The sequence below is a fragment of the Taeniopygia guttata genome, chromosome 2 (assembly GCF_048771995.1).
Source record: "Taeniopygia guttata chromosome 2, bTaeGut7.mat, whole genome shotgun sequence".
Classification (NCBI taxonomy): Eukaryota; Metazoa; Chordata; class Aves; order Passeriformes; family Estrildidae; genus Taeniopygia; species Taeniopygia guttata.
Window position 1 is genome coordinate 61,414,092 of NC_133026.1, and position 24,459 is coordinate 61,438,550.

The window sequence follows — 24,459 nt, forward strand, 5'->3', positions numbered from 1 at the left end:
TTTCAGAAGATTAAGACTCCACCAAACATAAGGCACAATTTTCTCTAATTCCAGTGGCTTTTAGTTGCCAATTGCAAATCCCACAGCCAAGGCTATCATCACTGAAAACCTGAGCCCTGCACCTCAGCTAAAAGGCTTCAGCCAGTCTCATTTAGTGACAAGTTTTAATCCGTACCCTAAATATTAGTTCAGAGGATAAACCTGTGTTACAGGTGCCAACAACACCACGGACACAATCTTCTGTCTGCAAAATAGAAGTGGCAAAATATAAAGGGTAAAGTAAGAATGTAATGATTATCTATGTAGAATATAATCTCTTCTACCTGGATGTGGCCATCTAGCCTTCCCTTAAAATCCTGGGGTTTTCAGCTCATTTTCTATAATTACTATGTTTTGCTTTTAAAGTATGAGCATCTTAAAGACAAAGTTCAGAGGTTAACTTTGCTCACCTTAGAAATGCACTTTACATGCATTTGCCAAAGTTGGGCCTCTTTGTCAGAAAACAGGAGAGCCTGAAGGATTTCTGCCTTAGTGCTTAGTGTTTGAATAATATTTTGACTGTTACTGAATAGGAACCATTGTACTATTAGTCCTTTTCTCCACAGATTAGAAATGGATTGCAAAAGGAGGCTGTTTGTTTTCCTTGATTACTCGGAGATCAGATGTTGGGAAAAAGCAGTCATGATGATTCAAAAGAAGGTATTTTAAAATATGACTAAATTTTGTGACTCTCACTGGAAATTGTTGTCCTGATGAAAAGTACCTGTGAGGAGTATGAGGTTACCCACTATATTATGATTTGTTGCATTCACCATGGCTTCTTCCCCAGTGTTTAAATAAATAAATGGAAAGTGAAGTGGATCTTCAAAATGAGAAGATTAAAACAAAGTCTCATGATTTAGTTAACCTAAAAAGAGTAAGTGTTGATTTATTTGCCTTTTGGGGTTTTGGCACTTTCAGGGAATATTCAAGTTATGTGTCTAAATTTTCCCTTGAAACTAGAGAGACTTTCATAATTTTTTGTTTTATTTTTATTTCTTTTAAAAAGAAAGCGGAGAGGCCTCTAGAACCTCATGACCCTGAGAGGAATAGTTCTAAGGAAAGCACCAAAGATCCCAAGAGTGACGACAAAAATCACAACTCTGTTCATGTCCTGCAGCATATGAAATCCATATTCTGCCACCAGTGGCTTTTGGCCAGACAGTCAAATTGATAACTCATCAGTTCTAAAAGTGCCACTTCGACAAACACTCTCTTACCTATTTTCTAGTTAGCTGTCTACTGCCTAATATAAGCTGGAGCCTCCCCCCTACCCAAACATGGTTTGTCTAGAAATACTTTTCCCTCAGAGTGTAACAGTTTTTGTAAGATAGAATAACAAAATAAATAATACCTGCATATCTGAAATTTGATTGATGAGTTATTACATTAATGCAGTAAAATGATCTTCATCACAGTGTGCAGATAGTTCTACTTTGTAACTTCTGGAAAGCCCAGCAGTGTGGCGTAGATACATGGGATGAAAAGCAAACCCTGACAAAGACTAATTGATACCAAAATTTTAAAAAAAGTAAAAAAGACAACGTGCCAACAGAATGATGAAATGTCAGGTAGTTAAGGACTCTAGTAAACTTTGGCCAAAAAAAACCCAAAAAAAACCAAAAACCAAAAAAAAAACCAAAAAAAACACCACAAGGAAAACCCCTTCATATAACTTACAGTTTGTTATTATTATGTGAAAATTTAAATGCGTTGCTTTTTCTTCCCAAGTCACTGGGAAACACAAATACACATTCTTGTGTTACTTTATTCAAGTACTCCTGTCAATATGCAAATTCAGGAGTTTGGAAATACAAAGCTTTTCTGGTAGACAAAACATTTCCTTATCTTTTTAGAGTTGCATTGCCCCTGTTAAATACTTTGTTGATTTCTGTTATGCATGTTATACTAAATTAAGCTTTTGCACTGAAAGGCTGATGTTCTGTCAAAAGTACCAGTTAAATCTCATGGATGATGTCACCATGCAATTAATGGCAGAGGTTAACACTCCTCTGTGCAGGTACTTTCCCCTCAAGCTATCTGAAATAACAGAGTTGCTATAATACAGCTGTGGCTGCTGAGGAATGCTAAAGCACAGTCAATGATGCTTTGCATTTTTAAAAGGAATGTGTGTGGCAGAGGGAGATTTAATTGCTCCTGCTACATGTCTTGTGTGGGGGAGGCTTTGCTTGGATGGCTTGGAGTGACTGCTTTTGAAAGCAGGTCTGACATCTGCTTTTTTTACCCTCTGAAATGGGACAGTCACATCCAACTGTGGCAGGATGTTGTGTTTTCTCACAGTCAGCCATTCATTCCCACTGAATAATTATTTTCTTTCACCAAGCAAAGATTTGTCATGCTCTCATCATTGCAGGTACAGTATTTAGGGTAACAGTGACTTCAAGCTGTATCTTTCTGCTCTCCAATTTTTGTTTTATAACCTGGAGTTTCTGCAAAGTAAAAATTTCATTGCCCCCTTCCTGAATTCCCTTTTTCATCTCTCCTTACCTTCCCATTCTCCAACATGGAGTATCTGCTAATCATCACCACATTTTTTTGGCCTAATGCTCCCAGATTATTTTTAATTCCTATGCTACTAATACACTGTCACTGTGTTTATATGAACAGGAGCCCCCAGAATAGATTTATCCTGTGAGATCTTTGATTCAGCCTTTATCCATAGCTCACCAAGGTGCCTCCAGCTGGGAAGCTGGTTAATTGAGTGCCATTTGAAGTACAAGAGGGGACTCAACAGAAAGAGCATACAGTTTTTAAGTGAGGTGCAAAGAAGAAAGCGCAAGACAATGACCGTTTACTGTAATTCAATACAGAAAGCCAAAGACTAAGCTTGAGAAACTGGTTTGAGCCCTAAATCTTGGATCTTTCCCAGTTTTGAAGTCAATCCAAAGTGATAAATTTTACTTTCACAGAATGGTTAAGTTGGAAGATCTGGAGGTTGTCTTGTTCAGGTGTCATACAAATGGCCTTTTTTGGTTTACTATAAAGCATAATTATTACAAAAACTAATCCCAGCTAACTGGAAAAGGATCCCAACTTCCGTGACATTCAGTCCATTCCAGTAGTGAGCTGAAAACCAGCAGATTTTACCTGCAGTGTCTCTCCCAGCCATCCAGCTCTCCGAGTTTCCTGTAGACCTGAGGACATACCCACAGAGCAGCCTTGAACAGCTCTTGCTTGTTGCAAAGGAACACAGTGCCTTCCTCTCCACTTTCCCAGCACGAACAGCTTGTAGGAGAGAAGTGCAAACCACAGACACGTAAAGAACTGTTGGGGAAAGGGGAAGAAGCTTCAAGAAACAGAATTGGCTGCCAATTTCATCGCTGCAGTGTGTGCTGTGTACTGCTTGTCATATCAAGTGAGTCATTAAGGGGTTCCCCCCCTAATGGCACTTTGAAGTGCTGTGGCAGCTTGAGAGCATCTATAAATTGCCACGAGCAGCCCTCATACTGTGTTAGCTAATTGCTTGCTCTTTGACTTATTAGGAGTCACTGAGTTAAACAGTTTGTCACATGTGTGGCTCATAATAAATAATGTGACTAGCCAGTTTGTGAGCTGTTTCGGTGATATATAGTGCCCCTTTTGAATGTTGCCACAAGCAGCCAACAAATACGACCCCACAATTGTCAGATTTTTGTGAAAATAATAAGGCCTGACAGGGCAGCAGGTAACAAAAAAGAAAAAAAACACCCTACAACTCACCTCCTGTAGTATAATGAAAATGGTAATGATTTCTTCTTTATAAAACAAGATTGTAACTTTATTCTTGTATTGTTAATTAACAACTGAGTAAAATTTTATAGTAGAATATCTTTATTTCAATTTGTGTAGGATTAGTTGTGAAGAAAAAGAGGTAACTGCTAGTTACTGAAAATATCCTGTCCTCTAATGCAATCTGAACTGAGTATCCTCTCAGCAAACTCTGTGTAGCTTCTGAAATACCGTTGTGGGGTTTTTGAATAAATCTGATTGCTTTCTCTACAGTTTATCCATATGTAGGGCATATTTTTTCTGGCCCTCAATCTTAGTTCGGCTTGTGTGTTTCAGGTAGTGCATTCCCATGCATGTGCCTGTCGGGAGCTGGGCTTTTTAATCTAAAAGCACAAGTGTGGCACTGTTGCAAGTGGTTGTGCACATGTAATGTTAGAGGTGCCTTCAGAAAGAATGTGGTAGAACAGTGACATAAATATATATATTTTTTTATACATACATACATACACATATATATATATAGAGAGAGTAATACATTCTTGGCATCTTCAGTTAAATAGGAGTCCTGTCTGACTTCTGTGTGGGAGGACAGTCACCAGTATTTTGCCAAAGAAGCAAATGTGGTTTCTCTCACAGCTACAGGGTGATTTCTTTCCAAGAGACAGGACTTGTCTTGCACATTTGAATTCTGATGTAGACTGGATCACTGTGCTATAAAATCTTCTTTTCCCACAATTGTGCAAAACGAAGAGTGATGAGTGTTGTTTAATAAACCTTACCAGTCCCTTACAAGCCTGTTCCTGCAGTGACCCTTACTATTGCATTCCTCCTATTTGAACTTCGAGGTGCTGGTGCTGTTAAACTGGTTCCCAGCTTGGCAGTCACTTAGGTTTAGGGTCATGTTAATTCAGCAAGGCCCACTGCAGTTGCTTCATGTGAGGGAAGACTCTCCTTCAGCTGCATCTGCTGAACAACCTGTGGCTCTTTCTAAATGGCTCTTTCCCATGGCTCTTGTTAAATGTGTTGTGCTTTTTCCCAAAGACAACTAGCAAAAGCTTTCCAAGCTGGGGGCTTGCCTACAGTTTTCTATCTTTTCACATCTCCTATCACGTAGGTGTGTTCTGGATGGTTGGGTGAGAAACTAATCTGATGTGTTCTTTCATCAAAAGGAAAAGGTGTTCGTGGGTTGTGCCTATCAGCCTTGACAAGACTAAGAATTATAATCAGTATGCAAAAAAGGCCAATGCTTATCAGGCTCTGGCTTGATTAATGAGCTGGTGTTTGTGCTCCTCACTATCACTGCATATCACAAAGACAGAGGTTCTATCCTCTAGTCTCAATCAAATGCCACAGGCACTTGCACTCGTCTTTGGCATTTCTGGGAAAGCTGCTGCGCCCACTGGACTGCTGGCTGTTCCACTGTGCCTTTTATCTATTTCCTGTGGAAAACTGGGAAAGGTGTTTTGTTTGGTTTTATGTGCAAGGGCTCCGAGAATCCATCTGAAAATCTTTTGTGGGATCCTCTCTTTTATCTAGTTTTTGACAGCTTTGGGAGCTTAGTGTTATTTTGAGATAAGGTTCCAGGCAGCTCTGATGACACCTAATGGATATTTTCCAGTGACTGCCTTACTTGTCTTTTTACCTTGGGTCTGGCAGTGTTTAACTGAGAGACACATGACAACTTCTGCTTAAAGAAACTGAGGCTGTGTTTCAGATATTGAGTTGAGGAGAATAGTGAAAATAGCTTTCTGCTTGCTGTCAGTGAACTCAGATAAGAGTGAAATGCTGGGACCCATGAAGTCAGTGAGAACAAAAGTTCTTCCCATGTGGTTGGAGTTTATTTAAGGATTTGCTTACTATTATTATTATTATTATTATTATTATTATTATTATTATTATTATTATTTTGGCAAAAGGCCCACTTTCAGGCATTCCAAACTTGCTTATGTTTACAAAATAATTTTCTGTAATTTCATTAGCTGTAATTTCTGTAATTTCATTAGTGCAAGTAAATAAACACAACCATGGTGAATATTCTAGCTGGTTCATCTTTGCAAAGCAATACATCCAAATCCTGTAATTTTGACAGGACACTGGTCTGTCCTTCTTGCATAAAAATTTGTGAGATTGATGGTAAGACCAGGTTCTAAAGAAGAGACATTTTTAACCAAACCCTATCATTTTCAGCTTTTTATATTTTTCTCAGTAGTTCAGAGAGTGTTTAGATTTTCTTGTTTTTCTTAGAACCTCAGCACTGAAGCCAAATGTTTTCATGAAAATTTGTATTGCCATTTGGAAGATAAGAGGGGCAGATTCTTGCCCTTGGGGTTATAGAGTAACACCTGAAAGCACAAAAAGCAAGAAGAAAATTTTAAAAGCTATAATGTGCATTCATTTTTTCAAATTAGCAGGGTAGAGTAGCTTAAAGCACCAATTTTTGAATGCTTGCTCTTACTAAGATTAGACTTCCATTTAGAGTTTCCATTAGAATATTGTCTTGACAGTTTACTTGCTTATAGAAACTTTTCACTTATTAGAAAATTACTGATATTTATCAGTTACTACAATTCTGCTCCTTTCTGTGTGGCCTCTATTTTGCCTCTGTTCTCAATATAACCTATTTTCATGCTTACATATTACCACTGGGATAGCAGGCAGTAAAAATACCAGAAAATCTAAAGGAGTGAAACAAGAAAGTCTCAAACAGCTCTCAGCTGCTACAGACTTGACTCATTCACATGTTTGGAGGCTTTGGGTTTTTGCTTTTCTTCCCCCTTAAAAGCACATTTTACCTCACTGCTACAGTAATTAAATGCCTGTTCAAATTACCTCTCTAGTGTGAAGAGTGCTTTCTCTGTTTAAATCTCAGGATTCTGCTTAATCCAGTGTAGCTGACTGCAGATGAGGCAAGATAGGAGGCATTTGCCAAGGGTGGAGAAGATGAATATACCTAGTAATGCAGAGATGTCTGTTTGATTTAATGTTCTCTGTCATTTCTGTTACCTTCATAGGACTAGGTTGGTCCCTTCATGTCCTCTGTGCCCTGGCAAACAGTAGTACTAGGTTAATTCATGCGTAATTTAGCATGGGACACATTTCAGTGTCCTTTTGTGCTGTGCCTTGTGTGTTTTATAGATAATAAAATTTCTGTGGTATTCAATTAATTACAATTAATTAATAAATAATATGTTCCAGTTCTGAACTATGTGTTCTAAAACTGAATTTTTTGTATTTTTACAAGACTTATAAAGTCAACAGTGACTGGTTGCTAGTCACATATTCTACCTTAAGACACATACATGTGTAGTTTTCACCTGTATGCCTTTAGCAAAATACTTAAAAGTTTGATCTGTTATGCTACTAAAAATAAAATCTCTCTGAGGATGAAGAATTGAATTAGAGATACTTTTCCATAGGAAGGCACAGCTTTGGAATCCAAATGTATCCAAAGTGAAGAAATTTTGAGATTTTTTTCATGTGCTTTCTCTATTTACATCTGCCTCTGCTGTACATACCCCATACTATGATGTGTTGTAGTGACAAACTCACTGGCACTCATTCTTTATTTAGGCTTTATATTTCCACAGTCCTATTACTACCAGAGACTAAAGAAACAAACAAAAAACAAACCAAAACCCCAAACAAAACAAATCCTCCCACTAATTCCATACAAACTAATTGCGTCAAATGCAATTTAGTGAGCTAACAAGTTTTATTTTTGCTAAAATAAGCAAAATGTCTTTACCATTCTGTTTCAATGTGGAAACATAGTACAGTATAACTCTACAGTTCAGTTTTCTGTGAAGATATCTAGTGGTACTTGACCAGAATAATATTTGAATAGCCAGATTTTTCCAGATAAAATGCTTTTACCAAGACATTGGATTAACTTTGAAGTTGCTCTGCTTCAAGCGGAATCCAGCAGATGATATAAAGAGGTCACTTAAACTCAAACCTGTGATTCTGTGGACTAAAACCTTGATTTGAGGCTTGAATCTGAAGCACCTTTTGTTTGTGTCCACTTACTGATGTTCTGTGCTGTTCTGAACACATTATGAAAGCCAAGAATGGGTCAGGACTTTTGTGATATATGATTCCTTACTGTCTTCCCTTCTGTCTGCTGCACTGTGGAAGTGATGGAAGGAAACTCTTCATTTCAGAAGTATGGAACATTAAATAATTCTGCTGTTTGGATTTTAATTTCTGATTTTGTGGCTATTTAGTGGTTTTTATGCTCAGTAAATTGAGAATTTACTTTTATCGTAAAGGAATAAACTTTTATGGTTCCAAGGACCACTATACTCGGCTGTGCACACACTGCTACAAATGCACATGTACTTCACATGCCTGCAAAGTGTATACAACTACAATTTGGGGTGCATTTTCTTAATGCTGAGAACACTTCTATTTTTTTTTTTTTTTCATCTGAGAAAAGGGGCAAGATTACCAGAAATTTGTGCCATTGCACATAGGAGGCAGTTTGAGAATTTACAGTAATGCTTTAGCAAACTTGTTCTTTTGGAATGTGTGCACTCACTTGTATTGTCCTCTTTCTGACTTGTTGAACATGTCTTCTAGAAAATGCTAGAAAAAGCAAGATACATACAGCTTCTGTGAAAAGAACTGCATCAGTGTGCTAGACGTCAGCAGGTACATCCACAAACAATTTAAAAAAACAGACTTGAAGCACCTTTGCTACATGTGACTTGTCCAAACCCTTTCTGTTGTGCTAGCTGTGAGTGGGCTAAGGGCCCTTTGCTGGAGATTGTTCTTCACCTTGTGCATGCCTTGCCTCCTTCCCCATTCACGTGTACGGAGCTTTCTGCTCCTACTAAAATGGAGCAAGGTCAAGTCACGCAGTGAGTAAAAGCTTCAAAAATGTTGATAGTGTCTGAACCCTCCTTCTTAAAAGAGACTAGAAGTGTTACCAGTGCTAAACAGAATCCAACACAGAGCATGCATTTTAATAGACTGATAGTTTCACTGAAATATATTATTTAAGTCTTGCATAAGACCTCTTGATTGAACCTTAAGAACATCATAAGCTGCTGTCCTGATTTGGAGCTACAAATAATAAAACCACCTGAAATATATTTTAATGATGGGTTCTTCAGCAGTGATTTTGTTTCAGCATGGCAAGCGCACTAGTTTTCCAGCTTTGTGTGTTTAATTGAGCACCATTACATCCCAAATGATACAATTAAAATCTTCGACTATTCAGATGCTTCTGTTTATAAATCTATGAACTTTATAAGAAGCAGAGTTAAATAAATTGTATTTGATTACCTCAAGTAATTGAAATTACAGAATTAGCATAATTGGTATGAATTCAGCAGACAGACATGATTCAGCTATTCCTATGGTCCTCTGTGATTGTAGAGATGCTGCTTCCAACCTACACAGTGAGTTTGGAACCAGGAAAATATATCTTTTACAGAAGAGCCATATCAGAGGTATGTGTAGAGCTTCCTTTAAAATGTAACAGGATGCTAGCAGAGTATCTCCCTTCTCTTATGCATTAAAAAAAAAATAGGTGAGATTCATTATTTTATATCTATTTATTAAGCTGGACATTTTTAAAAGGAAAAGTCCGTTTCAAACATTGAGGAAGTGCTGCTTTCACGATGCATCCACTGAGGTCTCATATATATTTTTGCATATGGAAAGTTTATTACAGAATTCCTAATTTATATGTATATATATAGTTTGTCTCTGTGTATATACAAATGAAGAATATTTTCATCTGTAGCTATATATACATGTGTATATGTAATTATAAGTATAAATACATATTATCTATCTATATATATGTACATATATATAAATAAAATATTTAGGGGAACTTCAGCCTAATTCATTTTATTACAGGTTCAGCAAGTCTAAATCAAGCAAACATCATCACGTGTGCCTTCAGTTGAGTTTGCTGCAGAATAGCAATGAACCATAGCTGTCTCTGCAAATAGCTGTAATTATGAGCCATACAAATAAATTGTGACCTGTCTCTAAGCTGTCTTTGGTAATTCTTCCAACTGACTTAGTGTTAGCATCTTTTACCAATGTATGTATTGTAATTTATAGCACAGCCTGAATGTGACACAGCTTAGGCTTTTTAAAAATGCGTGTTTTAGTATCCTGAAGTAGCCCAATACAGTTAAATCTTTGTTCCTTGTAGAATGCAAGCGCGTGTACAGTATATATTTATCTGGTCTGGAATAAGCATTAATCTTTAATTACTGAATAAACATATTAAACAGGTGTGGAATAACTGAACTTTCAACTGTGCAGTGTTTATCCACTAGCGCAGCGGATACCTTGGCTCTGCAGTTTGAAGGTTTCACCTTTACGTGCCCAGGGCTGAGGGAAGGAGGGAAGGTTGGGAGGGTGGGCACACAAATGCCCCAAATCCCACATAAATCAGAAATTTCCAGTTATAAATTATGCACCATCATAACATCCCCCTAGCGCCATTGGCGAGCCAGAGCTTGGAGCATGGGGCAGTTTATAGCGGAAAAATGGCTTTTCAATGGATAGCACACCCTCAGACTCCTTCTCCTCCTAGGCTATGTGTGCTGGGCTTGTGGTGTGAGGAGATATAAAGCAGCATTTTTCTAGCTGCCTGGTGAAACAATGAGGGCTCTGTTAGCAGGAGCCCAAACTTCTGTATTCCCTGCCTCACAAGGTTGGAATGACTGCTTAAACCCAGGTTCAAAGCCCTTGGCCTCCAAGTGCTTTAATTTAGCACTATTTTTGCTGCTCTAGCCTCTGTTTTTTCTGCTTAAACCATCTAAGGTCTCCTTGTTTTGCAGGGAACTAAGCAGCTCCTTTTCATAATTAGATTAAAGATAATCAAATGAAGACTTGGATATTTTTAATGTCATTTAATCTTGTTCCTTTTTTTTAACTTGTGCAAAATAACTTTTTATCACCGTTGTCTACCTTCTTGTAAATTTACACCTCTTTTTTTTTTTTCTGCATTTCAAGAATTTCAAGCTTCTGGTTTACTAGTTTTAAAAAAAATATCGTTTGACAAGTATTTTTCAGCATTTTTATTTGATGCCATAAAATAAACCTTTACCAGGTGTTTTTAGGTATGATTCACAACACTTTCATTCATTCACTGTCAGTTTTCCCAAAGCTGACTGGCGCGAAAATAAAAGAGAATGCAAAAAAGAAGCATGCAAAACGTGCAGAAAGGATACGAATGAAGTGGGAAAAAACCACATATGTGGAGTAGCAGGGTAAGAAGCAGCACAGAACTGCACTTAAAACAGGGCTGTGCATTAATAAAAGTAACAAGTAAGTGCTAGTGTGATTTGCTTCAAGTTTTAAAACATGAAAAAACAGTCCTAAATGTAGGCATTATTCAAATAATAATCACTCAAAAGTTTGTTAAAACCACAGCTTAGTATGAAAGCTGTGAAAAAGCATGGAACAGCTGATGTCAAGTTTCTGAAAGAAAAACTGTTTCAAACTTAACTTTCCCATTCCTCCATAATGCACAATCAATACAAACAGATTCGATACAGGAGAAAAAAAATCTGATCTTGTACCAAGGATCAAATCACATTTATAGCAAAACCCAGAGAAATTGTACATGAACAACCATATTTAAAACAGGGGGGAGAGAGGGTGAAAGATCATCTGAATTTACAGCGTATAAAATATCTCTGTGCTCTTTTCTCCAGTCAAAAAGCAAGATGCTAGAAAAGTCAACAGGAGATCCACTACCTGCGTCTTGACAGGAATCTCTTTTACAGACATTTTAGTGGAGGCCAAGGTGGAGATCAAATTTCCAATGTTAGGTTAGTGAGTATCCAAGGAATACTGTCTGATAAGTCTTTTCCTCATTTTAAAAGTAGTGCTAAAAGTCCCACGGTTTGCCCTTTTCCTTTTTCCTTAGGAAGATTATCACCAGTTTTTGGTTCTGTTTCTGGACTTCTTTTGCGTAAATCTTGTATGATTATGATTGTGTAACGTGCCATTATGTTTGCTTGTTTTAGATTTTTTTTCCCTGGTCTTGTGTGTTGTAAAAAGATTGAAATTGTGGAATATCTCAAGTCTGAAGAGACTCATAAGGATGATTGAGTCCTGCTCCCATGAGCTTTTAGAAGCATAGCACTTCAGATCTGGGATGTACTAGACGATATAAAAATAGGATACTGAAGGTTGAAGCCTCCATTATTCTGTGGTCACAAGAATAGGCCCTGTAACTTTAGTAGGACTGTGGGTGAATGTGCTTGATGGAGATTTGCAGGGCCAGATCTTGCAAATCTCTATGATTTATTCTAAGTGCATCACAGAATATTGAGCTTATTGTTTGTAATACAACACTGGATATGTTTTCCTTTCCTGCTCTGAAGCCATGTTAATTTTTTTCACACAAGGCACCTAGTACTAAGTTTCATAGGCATGAAATGTGCATAAAAATTTATGGATGCACATGTGTCTCTTGACTGTGGTCATGATTTCTTAAGACTCTCTGTAGCTGTTAAAAATAAATATAGCTGTTAAAAAAGAAATTTATATGATTCCCAGAACAAGTAGGTATACTAAAATCCATATTTAATTTTATTTATAACTTAGAAAAAATATTCTGAATGTGTCATAGTAATCAACACTTACTCAAATAATTCCTAAATTATTTTCAAATATTATTTTAAATATATTTTTGAATAAACATATCTTTAAAAAACAGAAATAAGGACAAAGCTTGTTCACCATGGTGATATGATTTTATTTTGCCTTTTGAGTTCCAGGTAGAGCATATCTTCTTACAAGATTTGGTTATTACAAATTGGGTTTTTTAGTCATCATTAGTGTTTTAAAAGCTCTGAAAGGTTTGTTGTTTTTTTCTTTTGAAGACTAATTAAAATGTTAGACTCCTCTAAATATGGCTTAATTCAGGTGTTCTTTCTGACTAGCATGTTGTAACAAAAAAAAAAAAACAAACCAAAAAAAAAAAAACAAAAAAAAAAAAAAGGAAGAGTCATGGCAACATTTGTTCTGTGCTTTCAAACCTAAATATAACTCCTTAAAAACAAAAAAAGTCTGCAATGATGATTTGAAATATCTGATTGCAAAACCTGTTATCACAGTCTTCTCCTTTGAAATTTAGAAATTTAAATGCATTTTGACCAATAATTTCTTTAATAAAGTGCCAAATGAAAGAACATGAACAGATGTTCAAGGTGTTTTCCCATCATGGAAGTCATGGAAGTCAACTGGAAGTTGCAGTCACAGTTCCTATTGCCAAGGAGCCAGTTAGATTCTAATAGTGGATATGTGTGCTTAAGACAGTGTATTTTATACTGATAAATGTACTCCAAAAAGTGGGACTGGAAAATGAGCTGTTATTAAAATTATATATATATATATTAAAAAAAAGTTTTTTGTCTAAATTACTCTGAAAGATACATGGTACAAGTGGTTGGATGCTGGAAACAGAGGTGTACACTGGGAAGTAGAATACAGTTTTTTAGCTCAAAAAACTGCTGTGTATATTTGCAAGTAAAAATAACAGCAATTCAGATGTTCAATTCACATATTCTAAAATTCCAGAAAACTTATACAACTGTGTCTTGAGTGAAAAATAAAGTGAATGTTATCTTAAAAAAATTGGTTAAGTATTCCTGATTTCTGAGATCACAAGGAATCTTCAGCCAGCTGGAGCCTTCAGGTTATTCAATGATTCTAAGTAGAAATATCGATGACTAATGAAATAAATAGTTGTCTTCCTCTTAATTTTTCATTTATTGGGCCAACAGTTCTTACATTTCCTGAGGCACTCCGCATATATTATTGAGGTAGTATGTTAAAATGATCTCGCCTCATTTATCCTCCCCCACAAAATAGTTGAGATGTAACTTTCCAAAGAAAACATCTGAAACATTTAATTTTACCTGTCACTTTTTTTTTTTCATTTTCCCTGTTAAGAGTAAAACATTGGGCTGTACGTTTTTAACAGCAGTTTTTCATGTGAAGGTTAGAATAAACAAAAGTATGATTTAACATTCAGAGACCAGAAAATGACTAATGGGCAACTCTAATTCATTTTCCAGGTCATAGGTAGGCATACTTGAAAGCTATAAAGGTAACAAAGGTTATCAAGACCTAAAGATAAGAAATAAAAATTGTTAAGTTTAGTGTCTAAAATTGGAGTTTCCTCATTTTTCTTTCTACTATGTGAAGCAGTAATTCCTTCAATCTACTCTATTCTCATTTTCAAGTTAATACTACATTGTGATTTATGTAATTCAAGGAATAGATATATTTTATTTCATTGGGTTCAACTAGGTCCATTTTATTTTGTTACCCATCTAGACAATGTGCATGCATGCTCGTATTGTTTTGAAGAACTCTGAATAACTACTCTATCACCTTGATGAATTTTATTTCTTGCAAGATGGTTTTGGTTTAGATGTTTTGTACTAGTTTCTCTAACAACGTCTTTTCTTCTCAAGACCATTCAAATTGCAGGTAATGATCTATGACTTAATATTATTGTCCACAATAGTCACTGTGTTCCTGCTGTGGGCAAATGCTACTCTATCAAAATCTGTCCAACTCAACTTTTCTGTTAGAAACATTCACATTAGACATGAACCCTCAACAGATTAACTTTTCTAATGTTACACAAGCAGAAGTAGTGATTGAGCTCTGCTACTTACACAGTAAGTTACTTTTGCTGAGTCCCAGGAGAAACTGGTGTAGGTATTTTAAATTAAAAACTATTATAACAAACTGGAGAAAAATGCTCTTGGATCAAGTTTTTGGAATGGCTAAATAAATGCAACTGCACATATTGTACTTCTTCTGTACAAATATTAAAAAGTACTTAAGATAGAACATTTTGGTTGTTATTTGAACTAGATTCAAGCTGAACAAACTGGATTCAGTGTTTTCTGATTTCACAGATAACGTTGACTAAGCTCTAAGGAGTGTTATGCATCTCTAAAGTCTATACTGAAATTGATTGGTCTATCTCTTCCCATAATTTTTTGTTTATATTTGTTATAAATAATAGAAGCCACTGGAGTAAAAATCTTCTTTTCTAACATATTAAAGTCATTTCAATAATGTTACATTAGTTTGAGCTTGTTTAATGAAGGGATCATCATTTCAGACATCAGATGGACCACTTGTCACTGGTTTGACTTATAGAGAAGGAGTATTCTGTAGGATTGCAATTCTTTTCTCTTATCATCACTAACTTTCTCCTCATCAGTGAAGTCCTGATCCAGCTCCTACTGAAATCGGTTGGAAATTGTCTACTGTATACAAAAAATTTTCTGCTGCATCTTGTCTAGGATCAGATAGTTTTAATATTTGCAAATGTAATGACATTTTTTATCTTTTGTAGAGAAATTCTGCCTCTAGGAAGAGGTAGGCAGAGGAAGATACTTTAAAAAAGTACTCTGTGCTTCACTCTGTTCATACACCTAGAAGCATATGGCAAAAAAGGAGCCTGTCCCATGTCTGGCTGAGCATAAAAACACAACTTCTGCATAACAGTTCTCTTATTCTGGAATCTTGGTACATTCCTGCACCCTATACCCACTTGTCTATTTTGTGTAGGTTGGATTTGATGGTCACTTTTATTGCAGAGAAGGCAAGATCCATCCCCCCCAGAACTGCACCAAGCTCTTCCTTTTGTTCTGCCCCAGCAGTGACATGCAGGGGCAGCCTAACGCCAGGGAGATAGGCAAGAGCACAGCATCTAACCAAAAACAGCCTAGGCTGCTCATTACTGCCTATTACATTCAGTACTACCACACTGTGGTGAGGCAATTTATTTGTTATGCATTGGAAAAATTGAAAAAAATGCCCATTACTTACTAAAGGACCTTGTAACTTTCTTCTGCACACTGCTTTTCACACTCTGCCTAAATAAGCTGAGGGATAGCCAGTGAAGTCCCCAAATTATAACAAGCTGCAACATGCATGAGCTATTTACAACATGTAAGAAATTTCCATAAATTACTTTTTTTTATTAGCTACTGCTTAAGCACAGAGTTCTTAAGCACATTCATATGCCTGTACAGTAGCCCTCAACAGAGATTTCACTGGCTCAGCAGTATTGCCCTTCTTGCTTAAATTTTGTCCCATGTCTTCTAATCCTAGTTTGATTTCTAATCATTGTGAAGTTCAAACAGTTTCAAATGACAGGATGTTTTTTATTTGAAGAATTTGCATCATAAAATTAAACGAGTTATTTTTGGCTTTGCAAATTTTATGGACTGGGTTAATTGTTTGGCCTTCTTTGATAGTTGTTTATACTCCATATTGATCTCCTTCCTCCAGATCAATCTCCTTCCTCTACACATCACAGAGGTGACTTTCAATCTATGTATAATACAGAAATGGTATAATGTTAGAAGTAAAGCCAATAACCTCCTTAGAGGGAACTGTAAGTCCTCAGATTTGTGTTTTGCCTGAGTCTGGGCTCCATTAGCTCCCACTCCAGTGACCTCAGTGCCTGCTTGTGGATTCAGATTTTCTGTGATAGACATAGTCTGCTTATTGGATGGCTGAATATGTGCCTGTTTTCCTCTTTTTTTCATGGCTTCTAGTTTGAGACAAACAGAATTTGTTTAATTTTTTGTGTTGCATGTGAGTTTTGCTTTTAGTTCATGAAAATGATGAGTATAGTTTGGGATAGTTCTATCTTTCCTTCTAGGGGGTGCTTTAAGTCTAGTTTAATGGACCGGCATATATGTTTTCAGCTCAAAAAATGTGCAGTTATCCTATTAGAACTCCACCAGAGTCAAGGCTAGTCAGAGAAGCTATTTCATTTGAAGAGAGGGGAGAGGAGCTTTGGGACTTGTGTTCATTTTGATGCTGAACTCTTTCTCACAGCCACTAGAAATTCCATCCTGAATGTTTTCACTGAAACAGATACATTTACATGAAATATGGCTCTTTAAATGAAAAGGTATTCTAAAGAAAATAAGTTTTTTCTATCTATGGGCTTTTATTAAGCAATAACTTTAGATGGAAAATGGTTTCTGGACCATAGGAATACATTTTTGTATGACTACAGCGCCGAAAAGTGCAAGAGTAGGAACAAGGAAAGTAGGAAATCAGCATCTCCAGTGATGCAGATTCGGTTTTAACACAGAACAAAGGAAAATGGTCAGTATTACCAAAAGTCTTCCTGTGTAATACGTGAGGTCTGTGGTCCATTTGTTGCTATGTAGGCTTTGTTAACCCTACACATAAATTAATAAATACATAAACAAACAGTAAATACTTCACAGGGCAAATCATGGCATAGTTACAATGTAAAGAACCAACACACTGAACTTTGAGGTTAGGAGCAGCCCTGAGCTAAACTGTTAATGATGATGTAAATGTTGCCTTCCTTATTTACCTGTAAACAGCTTATCAAGTCAGTGCACATCTGAGAAGTACCTTCTTAGTGATAGTGGCCCTCGGCTAATCTGATTGAAAGCCTGATCCTACCTCAAGGCCAGGCACTGAACATTATGGTAGCTGCTCCTACTACTTGTTTTCACGTAGGCAAACTTGCATTTATTTCGTCATTCCTTCATCTGATGTCATTCCACAGCAGTGTTTACTTATTGACAGGATGCCTTGTTGTGACTTAATGTTGCCCTCTCCTTCATTTCTCTGCCAACAGCATGCTGAGGATTTGGTCACCGACAGGACAGGGCAGATGATTGATCTTGTACATGAAACACACACAATTACTTTTTAACAAATATGTGTATCTTATGGGAAGATTTTTAAAGGCTTCTAATAAAATCAAGTTCAAACACTAATAGTATATTTAAACTTGTTGAACTTTTTAAAAAAAACTCTGGTTTTAATCAGGGTTCTTCTTGAATAAACTATCTCTTTGCAATGAAAAATGGGTCTACTGTAATGTAACAAAATAAATTTTCTTCTGTGCTTTAATGAAGTACAGAAGTTGTCCAATGATTTTAAAAGCATCTGTTTTGAACCTAGGCAGAAGCTGCTTGTCTATATTTATCTGGGTGTCTTAGGAGCTTTGGAAATGCATGAATTTTGTGAAAAAAACCCTAAACAAACAAGCATCAATAGCTATAATTTTTTTAGTGGTCAAAAGTTATACAGTTTTTCAAACCATACTGAGGAAACTATTTTTCCGTGGCTGCACTGTTGATAGCAGTTATCTTTCTAATTTGCATTCAGTCTGCTCTTTTACTGAGCCTGTTTTTCTTAAAGACATTTCAGCTTGACATAGATTTTCCTTATTGCTTTGACCACATGGATTTATTTTTTTTTCTTATCCAGCCTGAGATCCATTTTTAAGTAATTATTTCATTGATGGCCATTTATCCTAGCTGAGGCTTCAAAAGAAGCCAGTTTCTGCCAGTAAAGCCAAAAATAGCCTTAAAGGGTTTGTGGTGCTAAGTTTGGCGATGCAGTATCGATATCCACTTGGCGATTTCCTAGGTGAGGTCTGTGTCTAGATGTCAGAATGGATCATGTGAAACTATGTCGGTCAATTAATCACTGCCAATGAGCCATGGCGTGCCAAAGCTCCTTCTCATAACGGCCTCCTTGTTAACTTCACAAAACCCAAATCCACAAGCCAGACCTCCTCCTTTAAGACCTCCCAATGCAGGCTACAGAAGCATTTGCAGGAAAATACATTTACTGCAAGAAAGAAATGTTGCAGGCTTATAGGGCTGATCTATCAAAAGGGAAAAAAAAAAAAAAAAAAAGAAAAGTGTGGGATTTAGCAAGATAACTAGTTTTGTGGAATTGTTTATGTTGGATGGTTCTAGGGAAAGACTTCTAATATGAATATAAACTCTGCATTCAGCAGTACCTCTAGCAATGTAATTTCTAATTTAAAATTAGTTGAAATCCAGTCTTTATATTTCATATCAATGACTGCTCTAAGGGAAAAAGTGTCATTTGTATTTAGTACTTCTCCTGCCTTATCTGTCCCTTCATCCTGACCTTACCAGATGCAAAAACCTAGGGTGAGAGAGGTAGGAAAAGTCAGAACTGAATAGTAGCCTGACAAACTACTGAAATAAATTAAATTCCTTTGACAAGTAAGTCATTGTTGTGGGGGATGGTGGGGAAGGGTGTGAGGGGGGAAGGGAAAGCATCTTTTACTTCACTGGCCTATTTAGGAAGTTTGGTCACTGGTATGAAGCCATACAGCTGTACACAATATAAAGTAAGTTTAGCAGCATATTTGGTGAGTTTATAACTTCCCCAGGGCATTTTAACATTAAAAATAGTGATTGTTAACCTGGTCCATCTGAACTTAAATATGAGCTTGCTTTGCAAGAAATGAGGGGTAACATCTCAAGTACGTTTCTTTAGTTTTTATTATTGCTTAAGGGCTTACATTGCTTTATAACTGCATTTTGTCTGGCTTTGCATTTTGTACCCAACAGGGATATTCAAATCCATGGTCTCAGTAAGGATGGCAATCCCAATACTGGCTTTGAAATACGTTCTTTTATAGTTATGCACAGATATTAAAAAATAAACAGTATATGATAAAGTGGCAGTTGTATATGACTTTGACATTAGCAGCAAGTCCATTACATGTGTGCTATCTGTCTGCTGACTAAAGGTTTTTCACTACCAAAGAAAACTCTTTTTAGATCATTAGTGTCTCAGACTGGCAGCCAAAATAACACTGACAAATATCAAAAGGCACACAAGAAATCATGCTGAAAAGAATTATTATTGCCTTATAGAATGAAGTAGATTACAGGATATTGAAATGAAGTTCCATTTATAAAGCAAAATTCTATTATTATGTGAATATGCAATTGGAAACACCCACATTTTCAAAGCTATGAGTCTGAATAAAAAAAAATCAATATATTGCCAACAAAAATTAAGAGATTTTTAAAAATAATGTTGCTAAGGGTCTTTTTCTTCTTTCATAAGCCTTTAGGATTCATAGCGTCAGGCATTTTTATGCAAATACAAAACCTCAATGACTATGTATTTATCTTTGAAAATGGATTCTCATGTACTTGCTCCTGGAATTAGGTATTGGATGAAAACATAAGCCCCCAAATATTGCAATTATTGCTAGAATTTGGTGGCGTTTTGGAAGTGCAGAACGAGCCCAACTCTTACATCACATGGCGTGCTTCTGTGTAGTGCTGGCAGAAAAAGTCCTTCTCCATCAGTGCTGCTCTCCCAAGACAGTTCCCATGCATAGTGAACAGTCATGGTACACTGTACAGGTGAGTCCTTGTGCTCACTGTCACCTTTCATAGTGCAGTCACTGCTCCAGGTTTTGTTTTCACACTCTACTTTTTTTTGCTATGTCAAGAAAAAAATTATTTTTCAATATATGTATGTGAACTGTGAATGAATTTCCCACCCCACCCCCCCCTTTTTTTCACAAGATTCCTTTGCCCTCTGGTTAGATGGAAATTAAATCAATCTGGGCTGGCTTGCAGATGGGTCTGAGGGCAATTTAAACCTGCAAAGCTGTTTACAAGCCCTGCTTCTGATGTTCTCGTGCAGTAGCCTGCCATGTCCCCGCTTCTCGAGGTAAGCAATGCTAAGAGGATCTTCATTTTTCAGACCACAGCAGCTTTTTGAGAACCTCTTCTCTCTTTACTGGACTAATGAGGCTTCCATACGCAGGTACTGAAGGTGGAATTCACATCCCTGTGTAAAGCCCAGTGAAACTAGTTCTGCCCACGGCCCCGGTGCTGGGTCAAGAGGGAGCAGAACACCGCCTTAGAAGCATTCCTCAGGGCACAACCCAGGTGTTTCCACCACACCATAGATCCTGCAACACCCTCTGGTGAAAAGTTCCTTGCCAGCTTGTCCCAAACTATTCACAAATTCCCTGGCTGGCTTTCTGCTACTACTGCAGCTGTCTTCAAGGGAATCTTCTCGCCTCTCTCCCCCTGTGGGACACTCATGCATGTTTTCTCAGCTTCTCACCTACTTTATAGTGCAGAAGGGGAGGGTGCCTTGTTAGAGCCTGTGGCCTCACCTGCCATGGAGACCTAACATGTAATTCTAACTGCTGAACACTTAAGTGGTGCAATAGTAGCAGAATTAACCCATCTACACCCTATGGAACTTGGTTGCAGTCCATCCTCAGGTTATCAAAACCCAGTAATAGGGTGAACACCTGCTGCATGAAAATCCTAGTCCCCTATAAAGGACTTAGAATAGCAATTATTAATTTTAGAGGGTATATATGTATGCATACACATTATGGCATGTAATTTATGTTTGCAATTCAGAAATGGTTTGTATGAAAACATGGCATTTGTCAAAGTAACAATCCTTGGCTTTGTTTTATGCTGGTTGTTAAACCACAGATCTGAGGATTGAGATGTCATTCCTTAAAAGCTGCCTGCTTAAAAAGAACATCTATTCTGTGTTCCATCCCATGTGAATGGTAAGAGAAGAAAAAACATATATGTGCATCTTGACTCTGTTCCAACAATGACATTTTAGTCCTAGACCTCAGTTAAAGTAGGAGCAAGTTTTGAATGGAATGTTTAACTTATAGATTCTTTTCAAAGAAAGCCCTTGTAATGTTGGAAGCAGGACAAATACTAATTAATCTGAAAAAATGAAGTAAAATTGTAGGTGTCTGGTAAGAATTATCAACTACCTAATTCCACTTGGTATAAAGAAATGGCTTAATGATTTAACCATTTCTAATTCTTCTAATTGTATGGAATACACAAACAATTTGAACTTCACTACAGTTTGGTTTTTATTTTTGCTTCCCTAATCTCTAGTAGCTGAGATGAATACCGCCAAAGCCATGTATTTTTTGTAGAAACCAGGAAAGCCAGTTGGAAGACACCTCAAGAATGGTCTGTTGCAAATTTCCTTGCTAAAAGAAAGGTCTAGATGTCCCAGCATCCTGTCCAGCTGAATCTTGAAAATGCCCAGCCTTGGGGAATCCATGAGTTCCCTGGGGAGATTATTCCAATGGCTGTTTGTTTTCATTGTGACAAATTTTCTTATTGTGTCCAATCAGAATCTCCCCAAGAGTAACTTGTGCCCACTACCTTTTGCCTTTTCCTTGTGAGTCCCTGTAAAAAGGGGGTCTCCATCTTCTTTGTAGACATCCTTCAAATACTGGACTTTGTGATAAGGTCACCCCTAATAATTTTTTCATCAAGGCTGAGCAAATCCATTTCTCTCTCAGCTTTTCCTCACATTTCAGACTACGTAGGCCTTTGATCATCTTTGTGGCCCTTCTCTGGACCCTCCCCAGCCTGTCCACACCTTTTTTTGCATTTTAGGGATCAAAACTAAACATTCCAGGTGTGACCTGATACACATTAAGTGGGATAGTAGCTTCTTTATCAAGTTTTCAAATGAGCTCATAAGAAGCTTTCTAGCCAAAAAGGTGGACAAAGTCAGATGTACCAGTTTCAGGATACATTTGCTGAGTCTTTCTGCATCATGTTTTTGAGATACTAATTTCTGTAAATCTGCTTAGCACTTTCAGTCTGAAATAACTTCATGTATTAAATGAGGTAGCAGCATTTTCTGTGGGCTTGGTGAACATGATATATAAAATTGTGTACATCCACTCAGAATGTTTCTGGGAAGATAATTTCTCTCAGTTGCTGCTTTCAACATGTCACACATGTCTTTGTTGGCTCCTTTCTTCTATCACATCAGACCAGCGTTGCTTGTCTCCACTTCAAGGGCCTTTCATGTCTTATATTCACCTTGTCATCTCTGCACTGTTGACTGGCTTATTCCTGCCTGCAGCCAACTTCTGACACTCATGTTCAGCACCCACTTGTTAATTTTCAGACAGGCATCTCTTTCTTGTCATGCTACTGGTCAAGTCTGGGAGGTGCCCACTGTAAACAAAGCTTATTTCATCATTTCAAATCTCAGTCTGTGATTCCAACAGAAGTGTTCACAGCTGATGTACTGCAAGCATTGCCTGTCGTGACAGTCAAGTTTGTTTTCTTGTATCCTCTGTGAAGAAAATTCAGTCTGTATTGTTTTCATCTCTATGAGACCTTTTGTTTTAAGTGTGTACAACTGCTGTGTGAGCTACAATGGCAAAGGTTGTAGCCTACTGAGGCCAGGTCATGCCATAGTAAAGCAACTGAGTAATTCTGTGGTTGCATCAGGGGGTTCAGTCTCAGTTTCAAGAAGTGCTGTGCTGAATACTCCTACCAGCCAGGTGCTCTGCTGGCAAATGTGCCTGTTGCCTCATTGTCCATTGCCTCATGCCACTCCAAAGTTTCCTTGTGAAACTGTCTGGGTGCCAATGCTGCCTGCAGGACTCTCAGAGTTCAAAAGGCTGAAATATAGATCCCTAACTGGATAGAGCAGATAGGAGACACATACCTGTGCGTGGAACTGCTACCTGTGTAAGCACTGATTTGTGGGAAAAGAATAAAGACTTGCACATGATTCACAGCACCCAGCCTAATTTGGCAAGGTACCTCTGTCCATCTATTTTCCCTCCCTGGTTGATGGGAGGACAGAGATCATTATTCACAAAGTAATAAAGTAATTTAAAAACACTAAATCAGGCACTTGATATGATTCACTTAGTTGACAGTAGAGGAAAATAGGAGAGACCAAGCTGAGGTGTTTAAAGTTGAGATGACAAATAACCTTTTCTTTTCACTGAGTGTAGTATTTCCATGTCAAAAGTGAGTATGTTAACAAAGGTGCCACGATAGCACTTTGTCTGCACCTTGCAGCACATTGGAGAGGATGGAGAGGGTGATCAGACAGCCTACAGAGATGGGAGAACGAGAAAGATGTCTTCATGAACCAAAGATCCCTAACCTGGATTTGTCCATTATCTGGGTCAGGATGGTGAAGTCCCAGTCTCACCAGCATATTTCAGAGTGGAGTTAGGGGATCATTTAAGTTGAAAGGGAACTCAGGAGGCCTTAATCCAATCCAGCTCAGGGCAGGCCAACACTGACTTGACTCCAGTCACTGAGGACTTTATTTAGATGGGTCTTAAAATCTCTCAAGTACAGAGATTGTGAAATCTCCCCGTTTAACCTGTTCTACTGCTTGTATCACCTCATCACAAATTTTTTTTCCCTGCTCCAGCTGACCATCTTGGCAGTCCCTCATTGGACTCACTCCAGTTTTTCAACATTTTTCTTGTGCTATTGGGCCCAAAACTGGACATAACATTCCAGATGCAATATAACAAGTGCTAAGTAAAGGGGAATTATTGCTTCCTTTGTTCTACTGGCTATAGGACTTTTGATATGGCCCTGGATGCTGTTAGCCTCTGGCAGAGCACAGAGCTGGCTTGTGTTCAGCCTACTGGCCACAAAGACATAGGGTTTGTTTCATCAGGGCTTCTACCTAGCCATACCGTATTTCAACAGTCAATTAATCTGTTCCATTTGCATCTAACCTGCTTGAATTTTACAAGGTTCGTCTTTGCCTGTTCCTCCTGCATGTCAAGATACCTCTGAATGGCAAGAAAAGTATCAACTGTTTCCTCCAGGTTGCTGTCATCTACGAATTTTCTGAGAGAGCATCCCATCTCTTCTTCCACATAATTGACAAAGATAACTAACCCAGGATTTCAGTGTCAATAATTTCATATAGTGTTGGCTCATCTCCGTAACCCTGTTTGCAAATTTTGATAAGTTCCATAAATGTTGCTTTTAAAGCCAGATCATGGGAGGCAAAAAGCAGAGGTGTTTAGTATGAACTCTTTGATGAAGTAAGGTC

General features: G+C 37.5%; 1 protein-coding gene across 5 annotated transcripts in view; it reads left to right on the forward strand.

Moving 5' to 3' along the window:
* The window catches only part of GMDS (GDP-mannose 4,6-dehydratase), a 407,595-nt gene that overhangs the window by 215,455 nt on the left and 167,681 nt on the right, over window positions 1–24,459 (forward strand). Inside the window, exon 8 of one of the 5 annotated variants that reach the window (XM_072924090.1) lies at window positions 606–1,407. The exons of 3 other annotated variants lie outside the window; for them this stretch is intronic. In XM_072924090.1, the coding sequence (XP_072780191.1) occupies window positions 606–647 (42 nt within the window). In that variant the 3' untranslated portion in view covers window positions 648–1,407. Of the gene's footprint in view, window positions 1–605; window positions 1,408–9,636; window positions 12,718–24,459 lie in introns of those variants that run through there. One more of the 5 variants, XM_072924091.1, reaches the window with a different exon arrangement.